Source organism: Rana temporaria, chromosome 2, assembly GCF_905171775.1.
Source record: "Rana temporaria chromosome 2, aRanTem1.1, whole genome shotgun sequence".
NCBI lineage: Eukaryota > Metazoa > Chordata > Amphibia > Anura > Ranidae > Rana > Rana temporaria.
In genome coordinates this window covers 34270157-34296174 of record NC_053490.1, presented here as the reverse complement: position 1 = coordinate 34296174, position 26018 = coordinate 34270157, and the positions used below count along the sequence as shown (strand labels likewise).

Below are 26018 nucleotides of genomic sequence, written 5' to 3'. Positions count from 1 at the left end.
CACCTTCTTCAGCTAAAATCTACTGCCCACCACCTTCTTCAGCTAAAATCTACTGCCCACCACCTTCTTCAGCTAAAATCTACTGCCCACCACCTTCTTCAGCTAAAATCTACTGCCCACCACCTTCTTCAGCTAAAATCCACTGCCCACCACCTTCTTCAGCTAAAATCCACTGCCCACCACCTTCTTCAGCTAAAATCCACTGCCCACCACCTTCTTCAGCTAAAATCTACTGCCCACCACCTTCTTCAGCTAAAATCTACCGCCCACCACCTTCTTCAGCTAAAATCTACTGCCCACCGCCTTCTTCAGCTAAAATCTACTGCCCACCAACTTCTTCAGCTAAAATCCACTGCCCACCACCTTATTCAGATGGCAGATTAGGTAAAGGCCTGGTTCACACTGGTACGATTTGAGATGCAATTTGACATCTCAAATCGGCGGCATTTGTCGGCAATGGCACTGTCTTAATCGGTGCGGCGCTGCGATTTACATTGACATCTGTGCAGAAACCTCTGAAATCGCAGCCGAAATCGGGACTGCCAGCGGGAGTGAAATCGTGCGAGTTCAGCTGAACTCGCACGGCTTCACTCCCGCAGGCCAGTGTGAACCTGGGCTTAATGTTGATAAATGTAAAGTTCTGCACTTGGGGGCTAAGAATATGCACGCATCTTACATACTAGGGGGAGTACAACTGGGGAGATGCATAGTGGAGAAGGATCTGGGGGTTTTGATAGATCATAAGCTCAGTTCTAGGGGTGCAACGGATCAAAAAACTCACGGTTCGGATCGTTCCTCGGATCATCAGGAGTCACGGATCGGATCATTTTTCGGATCGGCAAAAAAAAAAAAATCTCCCCCACTGTAATATCCACATGTCCCCCCCCCCCCCCCCCCCACCAACTATAGTATCCCCTCAGTGCAGACACCCCCCTCCTCTCAGTACAGTGACCCCCTCCTCAGTACAGTGACCCCCCCTCCTCACAGTGACCCCCCCTCCTCACAGTGACCCCCCCCCCTCCTCACAGTGATCCCCCCCTCCTCATAGTGATCCCCCCCTCCTCACAGTGATCCCCCCCTCCTCACAGTGATCCCCCCTCCTCACAGTGATCCCCCCCTCCGTACAGTGATCCCCCCTCAGTACAGTGACCCCCCCTCCTCAGTACAGTGACCCCCCCTCCTCAGTACAGTGACCCCCCCTCCTCAGTACAGTGACCCCCCCCCTCAGTACAGTGACCCCCCCTCAGCTAGTACCGACAGGCACTCCCCGAGCGGTGTGTCCGAGTGCAGGCTCCTCCTCTGTGGGTGTAAACAGAGGAGGGCCGAAGCCGCTGCCTTTCCTAGCGTTATGGTCGCGGCTCCGGAGGTAGGCCGAAGCCGCGGCCATAACATTAGGAAAGGCTGCGGCTTCGGCCTAGCTCCGGAGCCGCCGCCGTAACATTAGGAAAGGCCACGGCTTCGGCCTAGCTCCGGAGCCGTGGCAATCCGCAGATCACAGTGTGATCCGATCCGAAGGGGGTGACCCGTTCGGATCACAGATCAACTGTGATCCGTTGCACCCCTAATAATAACATGCAATGCCCAGCTGCGGTTTCCAAAGCGGGCAAAGTCCTTTCTTGTATAAGAGAGGTATGGACTCCAGAGACAGACATATAATTTTGCCCCTGTACAAATCATTAGTAAGACCTCCTCTGGAATATGCAGTTCAGTTTTGGGCTCCAGTTCTCAAAAAGGATATCGGAGAACTGGAGAAAGTGCAGAGAAGGGCAACCAAACTGATAAGAGGCATGGAGGAGCTCAGCTATGAGGAAAGATTAGAGGAACTGAATTTATTCACTCTTGAGAAGAGGAGAATAAGGGGGGATATGATCAACATGTACAAATATATAAGGGGTCCATACAGTGAACTTGGTGTTGAGTTATTCACTTTACGGTCAACACAATAGACAAGGGGGCACTCTTTACGTCTAGAGGAAAAAAGATTTAATCTCCAAATATGGAAAGGTTTTTTCACAGTAAGAGCTGTGAAAACGTGGAACAGACTCCCTCCAGAGGTGGTTCTGGCCAGCTCAGTAGATTGCTTTAAGAAAGGCCTGGATACTTTCCTAAATGTATATAATATAACCAAGTACTAACATAGGTAAAGTTGATCCAGGGTAAATCAGATTGCCTCTCGGGGGATCAGGAAGGATTTTTTTCCCCTGCTGTAGCAAATTGGATCATGCTCTGCTGGGGTTTTTTGCCTTCCTCTGGATCAACTGTGGGTATAGAATTGGGTGTATGTGCGATATTTTTCTTTTTTTATGGTTGAACTGGATGGACTTGTCTTTTTTCAACCTGACTAACTATTCAGCTTAAATCCACTGCCCACCGCTGCCTTCCGCTAAATTCTATTGTACATCACCTTTGTCAGCTGAAATTCCAGTGTATACAACTTTATTGAGCTAAAATCCACTGCCCACCACCCTTTTCAGCTATAATCTATTGCCCACCACCTTCGACGGCTAAAATTCACTGTCCATGACTTTCCTAAAGCTAAAATTCACTGTCCAACACCTCCTTCAGCTCCAAAATAGTATGAATGGTTCAATATTATACACATAAATTAAAAGTTTTACGACTAATCTAAAAACGTATATAGAGCAAGTAGAGAGTATAATATCAAAAAATTACCGGTAAGTAGAAATCGGGCCATAGTAAAGTATCATATAGGGAATGTCCATGTTGTAGGAGACATTTACACCATCGTGTTTACATGGTACATTATAGTACTAGATTGTAGGGCCGAAACAACTAATCGATTAATCGACAGCTAATCGATTATGAAATTATTCGATTACAATTTTCATAATCGATTAATCGGCCAGTAACATAATGGGGTTAAAAAAACTAAAATTAGCCCTTTATAGTACAAAAAAGAAAATCGCTACTGTAAATATTACTTTCACTGTCCCACAGTAAAAAATGAACCCCTTACAGTAGCGATTATTTGCTCTTTTTGTACTTATTTTTTTTTTTTTAACCCGATTTATGTTACTAAACACCTCAGGCCTGGGTTCACACCTCAGTTTTTTGGTGCTTTTTGCAGAAACACACTACAGTTCATTTACATGTTTTCCTATGGGACACGTTCACATCCATGTTTTTTTTTCAGCTGCTGCATATTTGGAAAGGGCAAGGACTTTTTAACGCAAAACGGTGCTATTTTTTTTTTTTGTGGTTCAATATACTTCAATGGAGAAGCTGCAGGAAAGCATATAATGTGTTTTTGCAGCAATTCGTGTTTTGTAATTTTTTTTTTTTTATTAAGACTATTATGCGATTAATCTAAACAATAATCGGCCAACTAATCGATTATGAAAATAATCGTTAGTTGCAGCCCTACTAGATTGCTTATTTTTTCAAGGATATACAGTTTGTATACCTTATTGCTCATCTAGGCAACAAAGCCAATGTACATGTGACATACCCCTCATTAAAACATACCAAACCCAGTAATATTAATTGGAAGGGCCTCTGATTTAGACGCGTTAATTTTATAGCCCGACAGGGCCCCATTCCGGGCCAGTTCTGCATGAAGGTTCGGGAGGGAAATTCTAGGTTGGGTCAGGGAGAGGATGATGTCATCTGCCCATTATGTAACCTCTAGACAACCAAACGCTTGTGAATTTCTGGAGGGACTCTTATACCTTACCCATTAGAAGTTGGCTGGGTACAGAACAATCTAGTGCTCCCCATGCCTAATAACATAAACAATTGGCACCTCTCCTTCCATCCACACATTTCTGTTTATTAACACTCCTTGAAACAAGATCGTCTTTCAGGCCGATAACCTGACTGAAGCCATGCTTAAATTTCCCTACATCCAGAATATAAACTAGTAGGATTAGATGCTAGGCCAACTTTTCTCAACCAGGGTTCCTTCTGAGAATTCTAGAGGTTCCTTGAGCAGTAAGCAATGGAAAATCGATCTCCTGCCTACCATTGTAAGCGGTCTCTTCTATACCTACACTGACCATAAATTCAAGGAGGCTCTTCTATACCTACATAGGCCATCAATACAAAGGGGCCCTTCTGCACCTACACTGGCCATCAATACAAAGGGGCCCTTCTGCACCTACACTGGCCACCAATGCAAGGGGGCCCTTCTGCACCTACACTGGCCACCAATACAAGGGGGCCCTTCTGCACCTACACTGGCCACCAATACAAGGGGGCCCTTCTGCACCTACACTGGCCACCAATACAAAGGGGCCCTTCTGCACCTACACTGGCCACCAATACAAAGGGGCCCTTCTGCACCTACACTGGCCACTAATGCAAGGGGGCCCTTCTGCACCTACACTGGCCACCAATGCAAGGGGGCCCTTCTGCACCTACACTGGCCACCAATGCAAGGGGCCCTTCTGCACATACACTGGCCACCAATGCAAGGGGGCCCTTCTGCACCTACACTGGCCACTAATGCAAGGGGGCCCTTCTGCACCTACACTGGCCACCAATGCAAGGGGGCCCTTCTGCACCTACACTGGCCACCAATACAAAGGGGCCCTTCTGCACCTACACTGGCCACCAATGCAAGGGGGCCCTTCTGCACCTACACTGGCCACCAATGCAGGGGAATATTTCTACACTGACCTTCTTAGGGGACACCCACCATTTTTACTGGATATGTCTATTTGGTGGTTGTTCATTTAGTTTCAAGACTTTTAATGTTGTACAGAGGGTGTCAAAAATGATCTCCCCTTGGTTACATGTATACTAGGTATGACATTATTATTAGATTTAAAACATTCTGTAGGTATAATTTTTTAGCAAAGGTTCCCCAAGGCCTGGGAAATATTTCAAGGGTTCCTCCAGGATAAGAAGGTTGGGAGAGGCTGTGCTAGACAATCAAATATAAGGTAAATGTCAGAAGGGTATTGTACAATCTAAGCCAACTGCCACTTCATGACACAAAGACAAACTTTATACTATAAAAAAGAGAAAGGAAAGAAGCAGAAAAAGACGAGGAAATGATGAGTGTATATAAGAGCAAAGAAGAGTAGAAAGTAGTAGGCACAACAGATGGAGGCTGATGCATCCTACAGATTTCAATGTCTACAATCGGGAAAGGAGGATTATATCCCCCAATGCTTTATCTTCATTTTTTGTGTCTGTGTAGGAAATCAGTGGTAATCTGTGACCTATTTATGACATCAGTCAGCTGCCAGCAGTTGCCTTTGACCATCCAGGTCACTCACATCTCGTCATTGTTGAAATATGCTGACTCTGGCGGCATGGCAGATATCAGCTGTGATTAAGCTGCGCTGTCCTCTCCGGCTGCCGATAAAATGAACACGGCACTGTGTCTGCCATCTCCTTCTCCACAATGAACCACAACACTGACCGCAGTCAGCCCGATACCACAACAGATAGGAAGTGACACTTGGGCCATTGTAGAGGCATGGTCTTCACTAGTGCCAAGTAAAAGCAAATGTAACCAGAGAGATTCATGAGGCATTAAAGTGGCAACCAAAATTATTATTTTCTTAGCATGAAAAAAATCATTGCCCAAAAAAATCACTAACTGCTCAGATTCTTTAGTCTTCCCTTCGCTACCCACAAGGATCGGATAGATTCTTGGCAAAGGTCCTTCTTAAAGCGGGGGTTCACCCTATCGACAGGAAAAAAAATTTTTTTTTTTCTTTTACCTTTAAATCAGGCACTGTAGCGCGAGCTACAGTATGCCTGTCCCGAATTTTTTCCCCCCATACTCACCTTGTAGTCGTCCATCGAAGATACCGGGGAATGGGCGTGCCTCTGGAGACGGAGGATGATTGACGGCCGGCTCTGGCGCGTCACGCTTCTCCGGAAATAGCCGAAATAGGCTTGGTCTTCACGACGCGTGCGCATAGCCTGTGCGCACGCGCCGTGAAGAGCCGAGACCTACTCCGGCTGTCTTCGGGGAGAGTGACGTGCCAGGGCCGGCCGTCAATCATCCTCCCTCTCCATAGGCACGCCCATTCCCCGCGGGAGCCGGAATCTACGATGGACGACTACGAGGTGAGTACGGGGTTAAAAAAATCGGGACAGGCATACTGTAGCTCGCGCTACAATGCCTGTCTCGATGGTAACATCATGTGGGTCAGGGTGAACTACCGCTTTAAGTAACACTATACTAGTGATATAACTTGTTACTGTTGTGTTTAACAATGCCTGAGCAGATTTGAATCACGCTGCGGAGAGCTATGTAACATATAGGCCTCTTTCATGTAGGTGACTGGGGGAGGTCAAACAGGTGGCCTGCGCTGCCTCCCCACCTCCTCCACCCCTGTCCACCCACCTAAAAGCTAAACATCAGCCAGAGCAAAATGATTGCAACATGCAGAGTTGACAGGCCATTCAAATCAACATGGCCGCACTGCAGCCGCCATTCAAGTCAACAAGGCCGCGCTGCACCCGCCATACAAGTCAACAAGGCCGCGCTGCACCCGCCATACAAGTCAACAAGGCCGCGCTGCACCCGCCATACAAGTCAACAAGGCCGCGCTGCACCCGCCATACAAGTCAACAAGGCCGCGCTGCACCCCCCATACAAGTCAACAAGGCCGCGCCGCAGCCGCCATTCAAGTCAACAAGGCCACAGCCGCCATTCAAGTCAACAAGGCCGCGCCGCCGCCTCCATTCAAGTCAACAAGGCCGCGCCGCCGCCTCCATTCAAGTCGCCAAGGCCGCACCGCCGCCTCCATTCAAGTCGCCAAGGCCGCGCCGCAGCCGCCATTCAAGTCACCAAGGCCGCGCCATTCAAATTAAGAAGGCCTCACTGCAGCCGCCATACAAGTCAACACGGCCGCGCTGCAGCCGCCATTCAAGTCAACAAGGCCGCGCTGCACCCGCCATTCAAGTCAACAAGGCCGCGCTGCACCCGCCATTCAAGTCAACAAGGCCGCGCTGCACCCGCCATTCAAGTCAACAAGGCCGTGCCGCAGCCGCCATTCAAGTCAACAAGGCCGTGCCGCAGGCGCCATTCAAGTCAACAAGGCCGTGCCGCAGGCGCCATTCAAGTCAACAAGGCCGTGCCGCAGGCGCCATTCAAGTCAACAAGGGGAACTATAAAGGGGAAGTTCCTTTCACATGGCGCCACCCTTTGGGCTGCTTTTGGGCTGCATACCTGATTCTGAGCATGCGTGTTTTTTTTTCCCTCGGAGAAGCATACACACGACCGATTTTTGTGATGAGAAAAAGACTGCCGGGAAACACGACGGGATAAAAAGACAGCTGGTTTCAATTTTTTTGCGGGCAGTTTTTTCATCGAGAAAACTGCTAGGGAGCATACACACGACCAGTTTTCACGACTAATATAAAAAATGGCAGTTTTCTCGTTGTGAAAACCGGTTGTGTGTACAAGGCAATAGACCTCTGTATGACCCATGGGGCGAAGCGTGTTTGCGGGGCGGGGGCGTGGCCTGGGAGGAGCCAGGCTGAAGCCACATCTTGCTTCTCCATAACTCGGGCTGTGTTCTGGTGTGTGGCATTCCTACCTTTTGTTGTTATGTACTTCCACATATGGGATGAGCTTTCTGGACGCTGGCACCTATTGGGGGATTTTACATTGGCACTTGGAGCGGCACTCTAAGCAGTTTTATACAGATTACAATGTGTATGCCACAATGTTTGCACTTTTATATAACCAAAAGCTTTCAGTGGTATATTTAACAGATCATAAGGGAGCAGATAAGAGAAATTTATTGTTTACATACACATTAACCACTTCCTGCCGGCCGTACGACTTTGTACGGCCGCAGTGTGGATGCCAATTGCCGCGAGGCCGTCTATATACGGCCTCCAGCCACTGGGGGGCGCGCGTGGCCGCCGCATCACTGAGATGTCGATGCGCGTGCCTGGCTGCCGCGATGTCTGCCAGGCACCCGCGATCGGCGGTTACACAGACAAGGACGTGGATCTGTGTGTGTAAACACAGAGCTCCACGTCCTGTCAGGGAGAGAGGAGACCGATGCTGTGTCCCTTGTACATAGGGACACAGATCGGTTACCTCCCCCAGTCAGTCCCCTTCCCCTACAGTTAGAAACACTATGCAGGGTACCCATTTTTTTTTTTTTTTCTGTATATTGCATCACTTGCATATAAAACCAACTTCCATCAAAGACAATGAACATTACATTTATACATACGTACACTACAAGTACATAACAGAGAAGAGAAAAAAAAAAAGAACAAGAACAAAAAGAACAAAAAAAAAAAAACCCACAACTACAAAACATAAAAAAAAAAAAAGGGGGGGGGGGGGAATTAAAGTAAATCCATTAATATACCTTCCTCCTCCTCTCTCTTCCTCCATGAAAATTGTTCCCTATTTGGGTACCCATTTAACCTTTTCCTCACCCCCTAGTGTTAACCCCTTCCCTGCCAGTCACATTTATACAGTAATTAGTGCATATTTATAGCACTGATCGCAGTATGAATGTGAATGGTTCCAAAAATGTGTCAAAAGTGTCCGATATGTCCGCCATAATGTCGCAGTCCCAATAAAAATCACAGATCGCCGCCATTACTAGTAAAAAAAAAATAATAAAAAATAATAATTCTGTCCCCTATTTTGTAGGCGCTATAAATTTTTGCGCAAACCAGTCGCTTATTGCGATTTTTTTATTTTATTTATTTTTTACCAAGAATATGTAGAAGAATACGTATCGGCCTAGACTGAGAATTTTTTTTTTTTTTTTTAATTGGGCTATTTATTATAGCACCAAGTAAAAAATATTGATTTTTTTTTTCAAAATTGTTGGTCTTTTTTTGTTTATAGCGCAAAAAATAAAAAAACGCAGAGGTGATCAAATACCACCAAAAGAAAGCTCTACTTGTGGGGAAAAAGAACGTCAATTTTGTTTGGGAGCCATGTCGCACGACTGCGCAATTGTCAGTTAAAGCGACGCAGTGCCGGAAGCTGAAATTTCACCTGGGCAGGAGGGGGGTATATGTGCCCAGTAAGCAAGTGGTTAAAAGTATTTTTCCATGACCGGACCGCAGTTTTCAGTGATGAACAGGCGTTTTCTAAACTCAGCACAGCTCTGGTGCAATCCAGCTATCGGCTTCAATAACAGATCTTTTGTAAATAAGGGCCCATGTGGCCGCCAGCAGCCGTGTCTCCCCTCCCGTTGTGTGTCGGCATCAGACGTAGCCCTCCCGGAATTCCACTGCCTACAGATGGGTAAACCAGCCTTTTGTTGTTTCACCCTCATGAATATTAATGAGGGCAGCGCAAGGGGGGATAGAACAAGACATTTGCATATGTCTGCATCGGAATTGTGTCTGGAATTTGTCATTTGTCATTTCTCCTCTGCGCAAACCTTCCGCTGGTAATTATTGGGCAACATGGGAAACATTTGATTATGTCGTTTGATTTTTGTTTAAAAACATAATAATACAAGTTCACAAGGGGAAGCACAACATTGCGATGTATTCAGATTAAAGATAGAATTGCTGTTTTGAAGTGGCCTTCTGATATTCCCATGCCCACCCTAACCTTTGGGCTGCTTTAGCTGATTCCGTGTTAGTAAAAGACGATTTGCGCTTTTTTTGTCTGTTACAGCGTGATGAATGTGCTTACTCCATTATGAACAGTAGTTTTACCAGAACGAGCGCTCCCGTCTCATAACTTGCTTCTGAGCATGCGCGGCTTTAAAACGTTGTTTTAGCCCACACACCATCATTTTTTTACAACCCGAAAAATGACATTTTTTAAAACAACGTTAAAAAATGCAGCATGTTCGAATTTTTTTTTGGTCGTTTTTCAGAAACTGAAACGATGTGCAGCCCACACATGATCATTTTTAAATGACGTTTTTAAACACAACGTTTTTTTTCATGACGAAAAATGATCGCGTGTACGCGTACACACGACCGTTTTTAATGTCATGGGAAAAAAACAAAGTTTTTCTCAATGTGATTCTTGTCAACCCTGCCTTGCATTCACACGATTGTGGGGGGAAAAAAAGCGCGGCGACGTACAACACGTACGACGGCACTATAAAGGGGAAGTTCCATTCGGATGGCGCCACCCTTTGGGCTTTAATATGCAAATTTCACTTCTCATAACTTGCTTCTGAGCATGCGCGTTTTTTCCCCCGTCATTAAAGCCTACTCACGACCATTTTTCACGACGTGAAAAACGACGACGTGAAAAACGTTAAGAAAAAATAGAGCATGTTCTAAATTTGTAATGGCCTCTGGAGCCTACACACAATCATTTTTCTTTTACAAAGTTTTATTGATAGAAAAGTAGTCACAACAGGTTAGTGCAACAATGTGATGGTTACATCAAACAGAAAATGGAAAAGGGAATCCCAGCAGCGGGATGCCAAATACATTGTACAACATTCAATGACACAAATAGAAAATAACAGAAAAGACAAAAAAAAAAGGGGGGGGGGGTTCAAATATGCATAATTCTACTGTACTGTGATCATATAGAACACAAAAAAAAACAGCTATTAAGTATATATCCCCCATTTGGTCTCTCAAAGTTAGGTACCGTATTTATCTTCGTATAGCACGCACCCCCAACCTGGAAGGGAAATTCCTGAAAAAAAGAAAACACTTACAGTTTCAATGCCCCTCGTCGGTGTCTTGCCTGGCAGCCTTGTCCGGTCCGGCATTTATCTGCGGCCTCGGTGGTGTCCTCCCTGCTTCTCCCGCGCTGTTTCTGAGCCGATCCCTGCTTCCCGCGCTGTGCTTGGCCGCCGCCGACATATACCGAGCGCAGTACACTCGGGCACGCTCGGCCACGCTCGGTTCCTCTCGCATAAAGGCTAGGAGGCGGCACAGGGCGTGACCGCGAGCAGAGCCGAGCCTGGCCGAGTGTACTGCGGTCGGTATATGTCGGCAGCGTTCAAACACAGAGCGGGTATATTGCGCAGCCCACGATTTTCCCCTTATTTTAAGGGGAAAAAAGTGTGCGGTATATGCCGATAAATACGGTAACTTGTATCACTGTAACCATCATCACTAAATCGACTCCAAAACATCAGGAGTCTCACAAAAGAGTACACAGAAATAGGAAACAAAGTAGATAGACTACAGGGAGTAGGGGGGAAGGAGACCTACAAGAGCGAGACGAAGTAAAAGAAGCATCGGGAAAAAAAGGGGGGGGGGGAGTCAGGAAAAAAAAAAGAGGGGGGGCATCCAGAGACACCTAGATTGAGACTATCAAACCTGGAGGGTTGGTGATTCGATATCCATGGTTGCCAAACCCTAAGAAATTTACTGTGGGTATCAGAGGTGAAGGACTCCAATTTTTCGTTAATAATAATATCGTTCATGCGATTTTTTTAACTGCCTTGAAGCTAAGTACGCGGGTTTTCCAAGCTCTCGCAATGGTCAACTTAGTAGCATTAAAGAGGCGTTGGGCTAATTGGCGTTCCGGGCGGAGAAGTTCAAGGATGGGTTTACATAAAAGGGCTTCATATGGGTCTCTCCTTAGGTTGGAATGGAACATATTGCGTAGAAGGGAATAGACTCTAACCCATAGGGCCAGATTCACCAAAGAGATACGACGGCGTATCTCCTGATACGCCGTTGTATCTCTGTTTCTATCTATGCGACTGATTCATAGAATCAGTTACGCATAGATATCCATAAGATCCGACAGGTGTAATTGTTTTACACTGTCGGATCTTAGGATGCAGTACCGCGGCCGCCGCTGGGGGGGAGTTCGCGTCGTAAACCAGCGTCGGGTATGCAAATTAGGAGTTACGGCGGATCCACGACGGATTTCCGCGTTCGCTACGTCGCCGCTAGTCTAGTTTCCCGTCGCAAAGTTAGTCGTCGTTTTTGGTGCCCTAACTTTAGTCAGCAAACGTATTGCTGTCTAAAGTATGGCCGTCGTTCCCGCGTCGAAATTTAAAAAATAACGTCGTTTGCGTAAGCCGTCCGGGAATACGGAATTACGCTACGCGCATCGCCGTTCGAAAAAATGACGTCGCGGCGTGCAAAGCACGGCGGGAGTTAAGAAACGGAGCATGCGCAGTAGGTCTGGCGCGGAAGCGCGCCTAATTTAAATGGCACACGCCCATTTGAATTGGCCCACCTTGCGCCGGAGGCCGCCGGCGTAGTTTTCATCGCAAGTGCTTTGTGAATCAGGCACTTGCGATGAAAACTTGCGGCGGTGTAACGTATCTGATACGTTACGCCGCCGCACTTCTACCAGAATCTGGCCCATAGTCTGCATACCTTAGGACATGTCCACCAAATATGGGCCATTGTACCTTCCATTGAGCAACCCGATAACAATAAGGGGAGTAAGAAGGGACAAAGCGGGCTATCGTGGCTGGCGTATAATACCATCTGTAAAATACCTTATACACAATCATTTTTAATGACCACTTTTAAAAAATTGTATTTTTCTCGTCATAAAAAAATGTCCGTGTGTACGCGGCATTACAGTTGGATAAAGGTCATGACTGTCTGACAAATTTGATGTCCTTTAGAATATGCCTGTGTCTGCATGATTTAGTTTGGCTTTTATCTTTTTATTTTTGTAATTTATGGAACAATTGTTTTTAATAAATAAAGAATATATAAACCACTGCACAAATATGTATCCTATAAATTTGCAAACACCACCATTTTATTCTCCATGCCTGTTGCTTTCAGAAAATGTATAATGCTTTGGGGTTGTAAGTAATTTTCGGGTTTCTACATGTATGTGAGAAGTGTCAGAATTGGCGCCCCATGTTGGAGTGGTAAACCACTTTTTTTTCCTGGCAGAAGTAAATGCATTTAGAGGGGGCTGAACAAACGCACTGATCCATTGTGGGGCCATTGTGTTACATGGTAGTTTACAGGGAGGAGTATTTTCGGAATTCTGTTGTGTTTGTTGCGGCGCAGGACCCCCATTATTACATCGCTCTCTGAGCCTTCCTGAATACAGCCCAGGCTCATAAATGTCATATAAAGTTGTATAGATAAAGAAGTGTCTCTTGCCTTCAGAGACCCCCCCCAAATGCTAAATTTCATGAATGTCGGATCCGAGAGACAATAAAACTAGACATTCCCCACAGCTGTACATGTTTATTAAAAGATGACTTTAAAAAATAAAAACAGCCTTTTCTGCAATACCTTCAATGCAGAGTTGTCCCCCACAATACTTTTCTGCCACTAGATGTCCTCACTGTTCTGGGTTGAGTGACGGCCAGCAGCATTCGACCCACATCCTCTGAGCCTAGGCTGTCACAGTCCCGCCCCCAGCCTAGGACTGGACAGTGAAGGAGAAGCAGCGCAGTGATGAGCTCATCTTTATCACTATGCTTTTTCCTCCTATGAGCATGCTCCTTGTCAGCGCATGAACTGATTGCCTCCCTATTTCGCCTGTTCCTCTTGAATGTTGATCTTCAGAGACTGCAAGAGGCTGATACCAGGTAAATTTCAGGTGCCTACACTGCTTTCATTAAAGAGGATCTTCACCTTAAGAACAAAAAATAAATAAAATAAAGGTAAGCAGCTACAAATACTGTAGCGGCTGACTGTTAATAAAAGGGCACTAACCTGTCCAGGCATCCAGCGCCATCCTCATCTGGGTTGGTTCTTCACCGGTCTTTGGGTCCCTGGCGCCGGCATCTTAAGTGTGGGAAGCTGGCTGTGACTCCTTGCAGCTTCACACTGTGCATGCAAAAGCCGCCTTGCTCTGTGTGAATGGTCCTGCAGCCTTCTGGAACCTGTGATATGATGTCCCATGAAGCTGTGGGCAATAGGAAGGGCAGCGCAACGCAGTAAACTTGCACAGGACCCTTTTTGTTGCCGCATCGCATTTGAATAGCAATCGCAATGCATAGATGTGTACACAACCGTCATTGAACACACTGGCCCAGATTCCCATACCTCGGCGCATCTTTATGCGGGCGTAGCGTATCGAATATACGCTACGCCGACGCTGCGCAGTGCGGCGAGCACAGTATTCACAAAGAAAAAATTCTCCCAACGTTGCGCCGGCGTAACGTAAATTCGTAGGTGTAAGCCGGCCTAATTCAAATTAGGTGGAAGTGGGCGTCATGCATTTAAATGAACCGTGAACCCATGCAAATGATGGGCCGAACGAACGGCGCATGCGCCGTCCCGTGGATGCTTCCCAATGCGCATGCTCAGAATCACGTCGGAACGAATGCCTAAGATACGTTGAATCACTGCCTACGACGTGAACGTAACCTACGCCCAGCCCTATTCACGCACTACGTAAACAACATAAAATACGACGGCTGTGTTCCCTGGTGCATTGATGCTGCTGACTTACACCTGCTTTATGAGGCATAACTTTACGCCGGACGTACGACTTGCGTAAACCGCGTATATTACTGCGACAGGCGCAAGTACGTTTGTGAATCGGCGTATTTCAGTCATTTACATATTCGAAGCGTAAATCCATGGGAGCGCCCCTTGCGGCCAGCGTAAATATGAGCCCACGATACGATGGCGTAGGAAACGTACGTCGGTCGGATGAAGCCTAATTTCAGGCGTATCTTGCTTTCAAAGTCAGGCGCATAGATACGACGGCGCATCTGTGCACTTACGCGGCGTATCTCGAGATAAGTCGGTGTAAGTGCTTTGTGAATCCGGGCCAATGTGTTTTTTGGATGAAATGCGAGTCTAGGCTTTTTGTAACGCATCAAATTCGCAACAGATTTGCATCAGCGTAAACCGGCACTTGACACATAAATTGATTTCAGTGGCATCTGTTCCGATCCATGCAACTTAAAGGTGTTGCAAAGGTACAATTTTTTTTCCCCTTAATAGCTTCCTTTACCTTAGTGCAGTCCTCCTTGACTTACCTCATCCTTCCATTTTGCTTTTAAATGTCCTTATTTCTTCTGAGAAATCCTCACTTCCTGTTCTTCTGTCTGTAACTCCACACAGTAATGCAAGGCTTTCTCCCTGGTGTGGAGTGTCGTGCTCGCCCCCTCCCTTGGACTACAGGCTCTATTTGTGTGAACAATTTCACTTGGGTACTGTGTAGCATGACCGCGCAATTGTCATTGAAAGTTCAAGAGCACTGAAAATTGGTTTGGGAAGGAAGGGGGCGAAAGTGCCTGGTATTGAGGTGGTTAAATGGTTTACAGACCGACGTTCATTCCTTTGATCTAAAGAACAAAACGTTACAATGTTTATAGTTAGCTTAGTGACTGAGGAATGTTGTGATACTTGGCAGGCTGCCTGTTTTTTTTGTTTTTTTGACAGCTGTTGGCTTGAGCAGAAAACTCTCTGCATAGAAAGAATCGGGAAAATGCTTTAAGATTGCGAGGGGGGGAAAAAATTGTGATCTCAATTCCTAATGATTACGTAAAAGCCCGAGTTTTTCAGCCAATTTTTTTGTGCTGAAAATGCCCCCCTCGGCTTATATTCGAATCACCTTTTTGCACCTGATCTCCCAGACTTTGGGGACCCGGTACCGGCCGACCGTAGGTCCCCTGGACCCCATTTCTCCTCTACAAGTGTGCAAAGTTGGTTGTCTGGGGGACCTACGGCTGGGGAGCACCGATTTTTCAAAGCCGGGCACCTATTCCATAGACTCCCATGTTAAACGTCAGTCAATCATTGGCACGGTGAGGCATGGGCACAGTGAGGGATGGATACATGGACACAGTGAGGCATGGACACAGTGAGGCATGGGCACATGGACACAGTGAGGCATGCAGATGGACACCCATTTTTTTGTGGTAAAATTAGATGCCTCGGCTTATATTTGGGTCGGCTTATACTCGAGTATATACGGGTAATTGTGCAGCTCTAATACAGAGTTGTGATAATTTTGTGTCTTTAGCCCTCTGTTCATACGAGTACAATGGAAACGCACAAACATTTACATGTGATTTTAGTGAGTTTTTGGCAGCATTTTGTGTATAAAATCCAGTCTCCTACAAAAAAAACGCATTAAGCATGAAAAACGTGTGAAGTCGCAGTACAAAAACACATTGGGCCAGATTCTCAAAAGAGATACGACGGTGTATCTCCAGATACACCGTCGTATCTCTGTTTCTGAGCCCGGGTATCTATGCGAGTGATTCTTAGAATCATTTACGCATAGATACGGCGTAGATCCGACTGGCGTAAGTCACTTACACCGTCGGATCTTGGATGTAATTCCACGCTGGCCGCTAGATGGCGTTTACGACGATTTTTCAATTGTCTATGCAAATGAGCCTGATACGCCGATTCCCGAACGTTTTTGCGACCGCCTCGTCGTCGTTTACGTCGTTTCCGTAAGCGTAAACTTACCCCTGCTATATGAGGGGTAAGTTTACGAAGGTCCGTCGCATGCCATGTTAAGTATGTTGTCGGGACAGCGTCCTCTTTTTCCGTCGTTTTACTAAGTCGTTCGCGAATAGGGCTTTACGTAAATGACGCTCACGTCGGCTTCATTGACGTTTTCCATCGTGAGCTGGAGCATGCGCACTGGGCTATATTTACGGCCAGCGCATGCGCAGTTCGATCGGCGCGGGGGCGCCCTTAATTTAAATGCAAGCCGCCCCCTTTGAATTACGCGGCCTTACGCCGGGCCATTTACACTACGCCGCCGCAAATTACCGAGCAAGTGCTTTGAGAATACGGCACTTGCTCCAGTAAATTGCGGCGGCGTGGTGTAAATGGCTTGCGCTACGCCGCCGCGGATTCTACGAGAATCTGGCCCAGTGTGCTGCAGCAGCACTAGTGTGACCGAAGGCTTGTACTGCATCTTCCTGCAATTCAGTTTACTGTACACAGTACATGTCTTTTTAATGCAGGTTTTTGGAATGGTGATTGGCCAGAAAAAGTTGACCAATCCAACGTCACACTAATGCAAAGTGAAATTATCGAAGTTTCTCACACAGGCCTGTCAGTGCTTTCCCCCAATAAGATAGGAAATCTCCTCTTCACATAATCAGACCTCTTCCCCATTGAACACGTCCCAATAAATCACAAACTTAGCTGTTTTTTCCAGTACTGTGACCGCTAACATCGTCCTTTTCCCTCATTTGTCTTTTCTTTTTACTTCTTTGGCAGCTATTTTTATGACCTTCTCTTAATCTGAGCGGTAGCCACAGCAAACTTTATATAGAATTTCCTCGTTATGTTGTGTCATGCCCCGAAATCTTCAATTGTAATGAGTTTTTTTTTTTAATAATACTGAAGGGTATAAAACGTTGGTTTATTATTATTTTCATTTGTTTTTTTTTTAATACTGAAGCATATAAAACATTTGTTTATTATTTTGATTTACCTGCTGTTTCTACTAGGAGTGTAGCCAACCTCTACATCTCATGTAGCTGTGTGTGTTTATTCAATTGTGCACAGGCTGTTCACAGCATAGTAATAAACCAGCCTTCTCAAACTAGATTTTGCACTCGCAATCGGCTGCTTGAAGGTAGTAAATATGAAATATCCACATGCTATGTTTTCCCTTTCACTTGACTGAAATACTTTTTTATTTTATTTTTTTAAGCTCAGAACATAATAAATCAGATAGCCCTGTCCTTAATGCATTCCAACCTATTTTTATGCATAGTAGAAATTCTGGGAATGCTGTACATGGAGTATGTGAAGTAAGGCCAGATTCACACCCATGCAGGTTGCATATTGCAGGTGCATTTTGTGTTTTTCAATACACGTTTTTGATCCATTAAAGTTTTTGGAACTAAAAACCAGAAAAGATTCCCTGGTCCTTTCCATAAAATGCACAGATGTGAACTACATCCATAGGAAACCATGTTACATGGACTGTAGTGTGTTTCTGCAAAACTGAAAATGCACTAAAAATACCGTATTTGCCGGCGTATAAGACGACCCCCTAATTTTCCAGGAAAAATGTTGGTTTTGGGATATACTCGCCGTATAATACTACCCCCTTCCTACTAGTCTGTCTGGAAGCTGAGGGGTAGCCAGAACAACCGCCGACAGAAACAGGCATTTTTCAAATCTCACTGTGCCATTCCATGCCCCACTGTGCCATTCCATGCCCCACTGTGCCGTGCCATTCCATGCCCCACTGTGCCGTGCCATTCCATGCCCCACTGTGCCGTGCCATTACATGCCCCACTGTGCCGTCCCATTACATGCCCCACTGTGCCGTCCCATTACATGCCCCACTGTGCCGTCCCATTACATGCCCCACTGTGCCGTCCCATTACATGCCCCACTGTGCCGTCCCATTACATGCCCCACTGTGCCGTCCCATTACATGCCCCACTGTGCCGTCCCATTACATGCCCCACTGTGCCGTCCCATTACATGCCCCACTGTGCCGTGCCATTACATGCCCCACTGTGCCGTCCCATTACATGCCCCACTGTGCCGTCCCATTACATGCCCCACTGTGCCGTCCCATTACATGCCCCACTGTGCCGTCCCATTACATGCCCCACTGTGCCGTGCCATTATATGCCCCACTGTGCCGTGCCATTACATGCCCCACTGTGCCGTGCCATTACATGCCCCACTGTGCCGTGCCATTCCATGCCCCACTGTGCCGTGCCATTCCATGCCCCACTGTGCCGTGCCATTCCATGCCCCACTGTGCCGTGCCATTCCATGCCCCACTGTGCCATTCCATGCCCCACTGTGCCGTGCCATTCCATGCCCCACTGTGCCGTGCCATTCCATGCCCCACTGTGCCGTCCCATTACATGCCCCACTGTGCCGTCCCATTACATGCCCCACTGTGCCGTCCCATTACATGCCCCACTGTGCCGTCCCATTACATGCCCCACTGTGCCGTCCCATTACATGCCCCACTGTGCCGTCCCATTACATGCCCCACTGTGCCGTCCCATTACATGCCCCACTGTGCCGTCCCATTACATGCCCCACTGTGCCGTCCCATTACATGCCCCACTGTGCCGTGCCATTACATGCCCCACTGTGCCGTGCCATTACATGCCCCACTGTGCCGTGCCATTACATGCCCCACTGTGCCGTGCCATTACATGCCCCACTGTGCCGTGCCATTACATGCCCCACTGTGCCGTGCCATTACATGCCCCACTGTGCCATTACATGCCCCACTGTGCCATTACATGCCCCACTGTGCCATTCCATGCCTCCACTGTGCCATTCCATGCCTCCACTGTGCCATTCCATGCCTCCATTGTGCCATTCCATGCCTCCATTGTGCCATTCCATGCCTCCATTGTGCCATTCCATGCCTCCACTGTGCCATTCCATGCCTCCACTGTGCCATTCCATGCCTCCACTGTGCCATTCCATGCCTCCACTGTGCCATTCCATGCCTCCACTGTGCCATTCCATGCCTCCATTGTGCCATTCCATGCCTCCACTGTGCCATTCCATGCCTCCACTGTGCCATTCCATGCCTCCACTGTGCCATTCCATGCCTCCACTGTGCCATTCCATGCCCCCACTGTGCCATTCCATGCCCCCACTGTGCCATTCCATGCCCCCACTGTGCCATTTTATGCCTCCACTGTGCCATTCCATGCCTCCACTGTCCATTACATGCCTCCACTGTGCCGGCCAAGACGATCTCCCTACCTTATTTTTTTGCTGCGGACATCCATGTTTCATCCTCGGACGAGAGGACATCCGTGATAGGCGGAACACTGAACAGAGGCCCTGCTGGAAAAATTTGTGTTCCGTCTATCACGGAACAGTCTGAGGAGGAGTCGCGGCTTTTAAATCATGGATGCCCGCAGCCTGAAACATGGATTTCCGCATCCTGACGGAGACAGATCCGGCGTATAAGACGACCCCCGACTTTGGATGCATTTTTTTGCATCCAAATGGTCGTCTTGTACGCCGGCAAATACGGTAGGTGTGAACCAGGCCTTAAAGGGGTTGTAAAGGTGTGTGTATATATATATATATATATATATATATATATATATATATATATATATATATATATATATATATTTTTTTTTTTTTTTTTTTTAAATGACAAACATATCATACTTTCCTCCACTCTGCAGTTAGTTTTGCACAGAGTGGCCCCAATCCTGGTAGTCTGGGGTCCCTCAGCGGCGGTCTCGGCTCCTCCCCTCAAGAGCTAACCCCCTTCTTGGGAAGCGCTCTCCTAAGAGGTTTAGCTTGCGGGTGCGCTCCCGTGATACAGCCAGCAGCTTTTAGCGGGTGACTGTATCACTCGGCCCTGCGCCCCAACGTCGCGTCATTGATTGACAGTAGCGGGAGCCAATGGCTGCGTTGCTATCAATCTCCAATGACGAGCCGTCTCAAGCTGGGGGAAACCATCGCGGGAACGAGCCCACTGAGTTTCGGAGCTCAGGTAAGTAAAACGGAGGGGCTGGGGGGGGGGGGCCGAGATTGCATAGGATGCATTAAGGCAGGGGTCTCCAAACTTTCTAAACAAAGGGCCAGTTTACTGTCTGTCAGGCTCTCTGGGGGCCAGAATGTGGCCAATGTGAGTAGAAAATGTTTTGGCGTCAAAGGGAGTATACAACGCCACATCGTTGGTATTAGTGGGAGGAATAGTGCCAATTGTTGGTATCAAAGGAAGGAATAGTGCCCCGTCATTGGTGTCAGTGGGAGGAATGGTGCTCCGTTGTTGGTGTTAGTCTGAGGAATAGTCCCATGTATTAGGAGGTGGAATAGTGCCAATTGTTGATAAAAGGTTAAGGAATTGTGCCCCTTCATTGGCATCAGTGGAGAAAATGGTGCCCCATTTTTGGTGTCCAAGGGCCGGATAAAGGCAAGGAAAGGGCCCTCGGGCCGCAGTTTGGAGACCACTGCATTAAGGTGAAAAAACACGGAGCTTTACAACCCCTTTAACAGTTTGTCAGAACTTGTTTAACCACTTGCCGTCAAAGTATGGCTGGGCGGCTCTCGTTCTGGAAGGATGTCATATGACTGCTTCCCAGAATGACCGCTCTTGCGCGCCCCCGGGTGTTGCTAGGACACGGTGCGACCTCTATCTCTGTAAAGAGTTACGGCTCTTTAAAGCGGGAGTTCACCCAAAAATCAACTTTCTGCAGTTAGATCCAGCATACTGCTGACATCTGCAGTATGCTGGTCTTTTTTATTTTATTTTGGTACTTATCGTTTTAGCAGTATTTCTTCTATGGCTCCGAGCGGGGATTACTTCCTGGTATAGGCGTTCCCGAAGACAAGCAAGTTGATTGACAGCCTTTGATAGCGCGTCACGGCTTCCGAAAATCCACACGATTGACACTCTGCAATTTACGGCGCCTGCGCAGTCAGCTCTACACGGCAGGCGCAGGCGCCGTAAACAGCCAAGTGTCACCTCGGCTGTTTTCAGAAGCCGTGACGCGCTATCGAAGGCCGTCCATCACTTGCTTGGCTTCGGGAACGCCCATTCCCCACAGGATTCCCCGCTCGGAGCCATAGAAGAAATACTGCTAAAACGATAAGTACCAAAAAAAAAAAAAAAGGACCAGCATACTGCAGATGTCAGCAGTATGCTGGATCTAACTGCAGAAAGTTGATTTTTGGGTGAACTCCCGCTTTAACCATGTGATCACATGTAAACACAGAGATGCCGGTAATCTGACAGAGTGTGGGGAGAGGAAAGCCAATAAGCGACATCTCCTCGCAGGGGACAGCTAGGTATGTAATCAGGGCACTGATCATCAGTGCCCTGATTACAATTGAGTGCCCACAGCTTCCAGCAATGAGTGCACACCACTGCCAGCAGGCAGTGCCCACAAGTGCCAGCAATCAGTGGCCATTGGTAATGTCCACCAGTGCCACCTATCTGTGCCCATCAGTGCTGCTTATCAGTGCCACCTATCAATGCCCATAAGTGCGGCATATTCGTGCCACCTAATCGATGCCCATCAGTGCAGCCTCATCGGTAAGGGAGAAAAATTACTTATTTACAAAATGTACTAAAATGTAATAAAATGATGTGGAGACTTCAAGTAAAACGTTTATTGTTTAAGTTGTTTGATAAACTGACTTTTTAAGCAGATTGACGAAATAGCACATGATTTGTGTGATCTTATCATGTACATGACGTGTTTTACATGAATAGTTGTTTGTTTTCCAGACTATACAGAAATTAGCCAGCCAGTACTTGAAGAAAGAGTGGCCTGTGTTAAAACCAGATGAAAGGAGCGAGTACAGGTGAGGAATTTCCACCCCACATTTTTCTTTTTTTTTTTATGTGTGTAATGTTTGGAATAGACAAATGCAAAGGAGATTCGGAGGCGGCTCCTTTTACTCTTAATACAACTTCTGAAAGCACGTTTACATTTGGCATTATGTTAAAGGGGTTGTAAAGGTTTGTTTTTTATTTTCTAAATTGGTTCCTTTAAGCTAGTGCATTGTTGGTTCACTTACCTTTTCCTTCCATTTCCCTTCTAAATGTTTTTTGTCTGAATTTCTCACTTCCTGTAAGCTTGCCCCCATCACATGAGCCGTTCTGGCTGGGGGTTAGTCAGCGTGCTCACCCCCCTCCCTTGGGACTACATCCCTGCGGGGAGATGCTGTGAACGTTCGGCAGGGATGTAGTTCCAAGGGAGGGGGGTGAGCACGCTGACTAACCCCCAGCCAAAACGGCTCGGGTGATGGGGGCAAGCTTACTGAGGAGGAACAGGAAGTGAGAAATTCAGACAAAGAAAAAAAATACATTTAGAAGGGAAATGGAAGGAAAAGGTACGTGAACCAACAATGCACAAGCTTAACCACTTCCCGAACCGCCGCATGTAGATATACTTCGGCAGAATGGCACGGACAGGCACATTGGCGTACCTGTACGTCCCTGCCTAGACGTGGGCCGGGGGTCCGATCGCCCCCCGGAGCTGAAGAACGGGGAGAGCCGTGTGTAAACACGGCTTCCCCGTGCTTCACTGTGGCGGCTGCATCGATCGAGTCATACCTTTTTATAGGGAGACTCGATCGATGACGTCAGACCTACAGCCACACCCCCCTACAGTTGTAAACACACACTAGGTGAACCCTAACTCCTACAGCGCCCCCTGTGGTTAACTCCCAAACTGCAACTGTCATTTTCACAATAAACAATGCAATTTAAATGCATTTTTTGCTGTGAAAATGACAATGGTCCCAAAAATGTGTCAAAATTGTCCGAAGTGTCCGCCATAATGTCGCAGTCACGAAAAAAATCGCTGATCGCCGCCATTAGTAGTAAAAAAAAAAAATATATATAAAAAATGCAATAAAACTATCCCCTATTTTCTAAACGCTATAAATTTTGCGCAAACCAATCGATAAACGCTTATTGCGTTTTTTTTTACCAAAAATAGGTAGAAGAATACGTATCGGCCTAAACTGAGGGGGGAAAAAATGTATATATGTTTTTGGGGGGTATTTATTATAGCAAAAAGTAAAAAATATTGAATTTTTTTCAAAATTGTCGCTCTATTTTTGTTTATAGCGCAAAAAATAAAAACCGCAGAGGTGATCAAATGCCACCAAAAGAAAGCTCTATTTGTGGGGAAAAAAAGGACGCCAATTTTGTTTGAGAGCCACGTCGCACGACCGCGCAATTGTCTGTTAAAGCGACGCAGTGCCGAATCGCAAAACCTGGCCTGGGCATTTAGCAACAAAATGGTCCGGCGCTTAAGTGGTTAAAGGAACATATTTTAGAATATAAAAAACAAACCTTTACAACCCATTTAAGCCACTTGAGTACCAGCCTGTAATTCCCCTTTATTTCCAGGCCATTCTTCCATTTCCAGTGCTGTGATACTTTGATTGACAATTACTCTATTGTACAACACTGTACACAAATTGATTGTATAACTTTTTTTTTGGGACCAATCAAAACTTTTTTTGGTGGTGATTAAAGAGGAACTAAAGTCTGCAATACTGACCGCTACTCCAGCGAGGTCCCTCGTCTGGTCCGGCACTTTCTCCCTGACTTCTTCCCGGTCTTCGGTTGTGTTGGTTATCCGACGCAGGATTATGCAATTCCTGAACATGGACAGCATTTGCGTTATCCTGGCATACAGGCACTGTGTCGGTATGTACACACTGTACAGCTCAGTATACTGTGTAAAGCACGTAGGCTTATTTTATTGCAGAAGAGAAATTGCATGTCTATTCTGCAATGAGGAACCTACCTGCTCTGTTTGTTTTCTTTAGTGTTTTTTTTTTATTATTTAGACCAGGGGGGCCAAACCAGTGGCCTGGGGGCCCGCGGAGCCCTCTGATGTGGCCCGTGACCTCCTGCTCTGGGATGGCAGGTTGGCAAGCCCAGATCACGGGAACTGCCATCTTATAGCATCAGTGTTGTGAATGAAGCTGGTGGTAGAGGAAGCAAGCGGCTGCAGAGCAGGTCTCCATTAGGCGATGCTTCCTGTATATCTCCAGCTCTTGCCAGGGGCGGAGCCTATGACAAGGTGCAGATAATTCGCAGGAAAGCCACAGTGTGGGTAAACCGCAGCGCATCAGTGTGAAACCAGTCTTAGGCCCCTTTCACACGGTCGGCCCAAACCAATCGGACCCTACATTTGACAATGGAAGTTAATGGACTAATAAATTGGACTTTTGGCGGTACAGGTAGTTAATGTAAAAGATCTATAAATATTTATTTTGTAAAAAATGCATAAATAGAAACTTGTGTACATAATTTCATGAAACAGTATCAGCATATGGTATCGGTACATCTAACACAAAATTAGAGATAGATTTATACTTATACAGGTACATTCATGGCATAAAAGCACATAACGTCAAAAAGGTATAGAACTCTTAGTGTTTGAAGCTGAATCCAATATGCATAATAGTAGATCTTGCTTTTACTCTCCACATGTTTCGCGTACAGGACGCTTCATCAGGAGCATAAAGGTCTAATAACGGACATACATAACCTAAACAGAAAAACATCAAAATATGTCAGTCTATACATGCAGTGGCGTGCATCTGTAATCCCAGCTGCCTGGGAGGCTGAGGCTGTCGGATTGCTTGAGTCCAGGAGTTCTGGTCTACCCTGTGCTATGTCGATCGGGTGTCCACGCTAAGTTCGGTATCAATATGGTGGCCCTAGGGGAGCCAGGGGCCACCAGGTTGCACTAAGGAGGGGTGAACCGGCCCAGGCCGGAAACGGAGCAGGTCAAAACCCCCGTACTGATCAGTAGTGGGATCGCGCCTGTGAATAGCCGGTGTAGAGCAGCCTGGATAATACAGTGATACATAAAACATATAAAAATCACAAATAAAAGGTTACAAATATAAAAAGATTTTTATATGTTTTATGTATAAACTGACATCTTTTGATGTTTTTATGTTTATATTATGTATGTCCGTTATTAGACCTTTATGCTCTTGATGAAGCATCCTGTACGCAAAACATATCGAGAGTAAAAGCAGTGCTCCTACCTCCAATCCGATCCGCTAAAAAAACAAAAACACAGGGGGATTCATCCCCTTGCATTCGGGGCGGATCAGAGGGCTTATAGAGTAGCCGTGATCTTTCATCCACCCACTCATTGTGGCCGCGACTGGTTACCATGTCGCTTAAGTGGCTCTCACTCTTCAAAAGGTTGGGCACCCCTGATTTAGACTTTAGTTCCACTTTAATAACACCTGGGGGTTTTAAAAATGTGAGAAAAAAAAATTGTTAAAATAAAAATTCTTAGACAGTGCAAACACCCCGGAAATGGCCTCTTCTTGGAAAGTAGACAACCCAAGGTGATCCATTTGTCGCTCCCACATTTTTTGGGAAATGAAGAAACATGTCAGTTAAAACATTGTGCTTGGTAATGATGGGCATACAGATCATACACTGGGGAATGATAGAGATGAAGGGGTTAAAGGTAAGTTTGTTTTACCTTCATGCATTCTATGTATGAAGGTGAAAAGCCTGTGTGCAGCAGCCCCCCTAATACTTACATGAGCCCCTTTTGCATCCAGCGATGTCCATGAGAGCCTGCTCTCTCTGAGGACTTGCACTCCTGATTGGCTTCCGGCAGCAGCGGGAGCCATTGGCTCTGCGGCTATAACCAGGAGTAACATGCAGGATAAACCACAGCATACCAGTGTGAACCCAAAAGGTTTTTCACACTTGCAGGCACTGTCACTCCACTGAAAAGTGA

The 26018-nt window shown here is 46.6% G+C and overlaps 1 protein-coding gene across 1 annotated transcript in view; it reads left to right on the top strand.

The window, feature by feature from the left end:
- FCHSD2 (FCH and double SH3 domains 2) overlaps positions 1-26018 on the top strand; it is a 382474-nt gene that overhangs the window by 226257 nt on the left and 130199 nt on the right. Inside the window, exon 6 of the mRNA XM_040339308.1 lies at positions 22007-22083. Within this exon, the coding sequence (XP_040195242.1) occupies positions 22007-22083 (77 nt within the window). The remainder of the gene's footprint in view (positions 1-22006; positions 22084-26018) is intronic.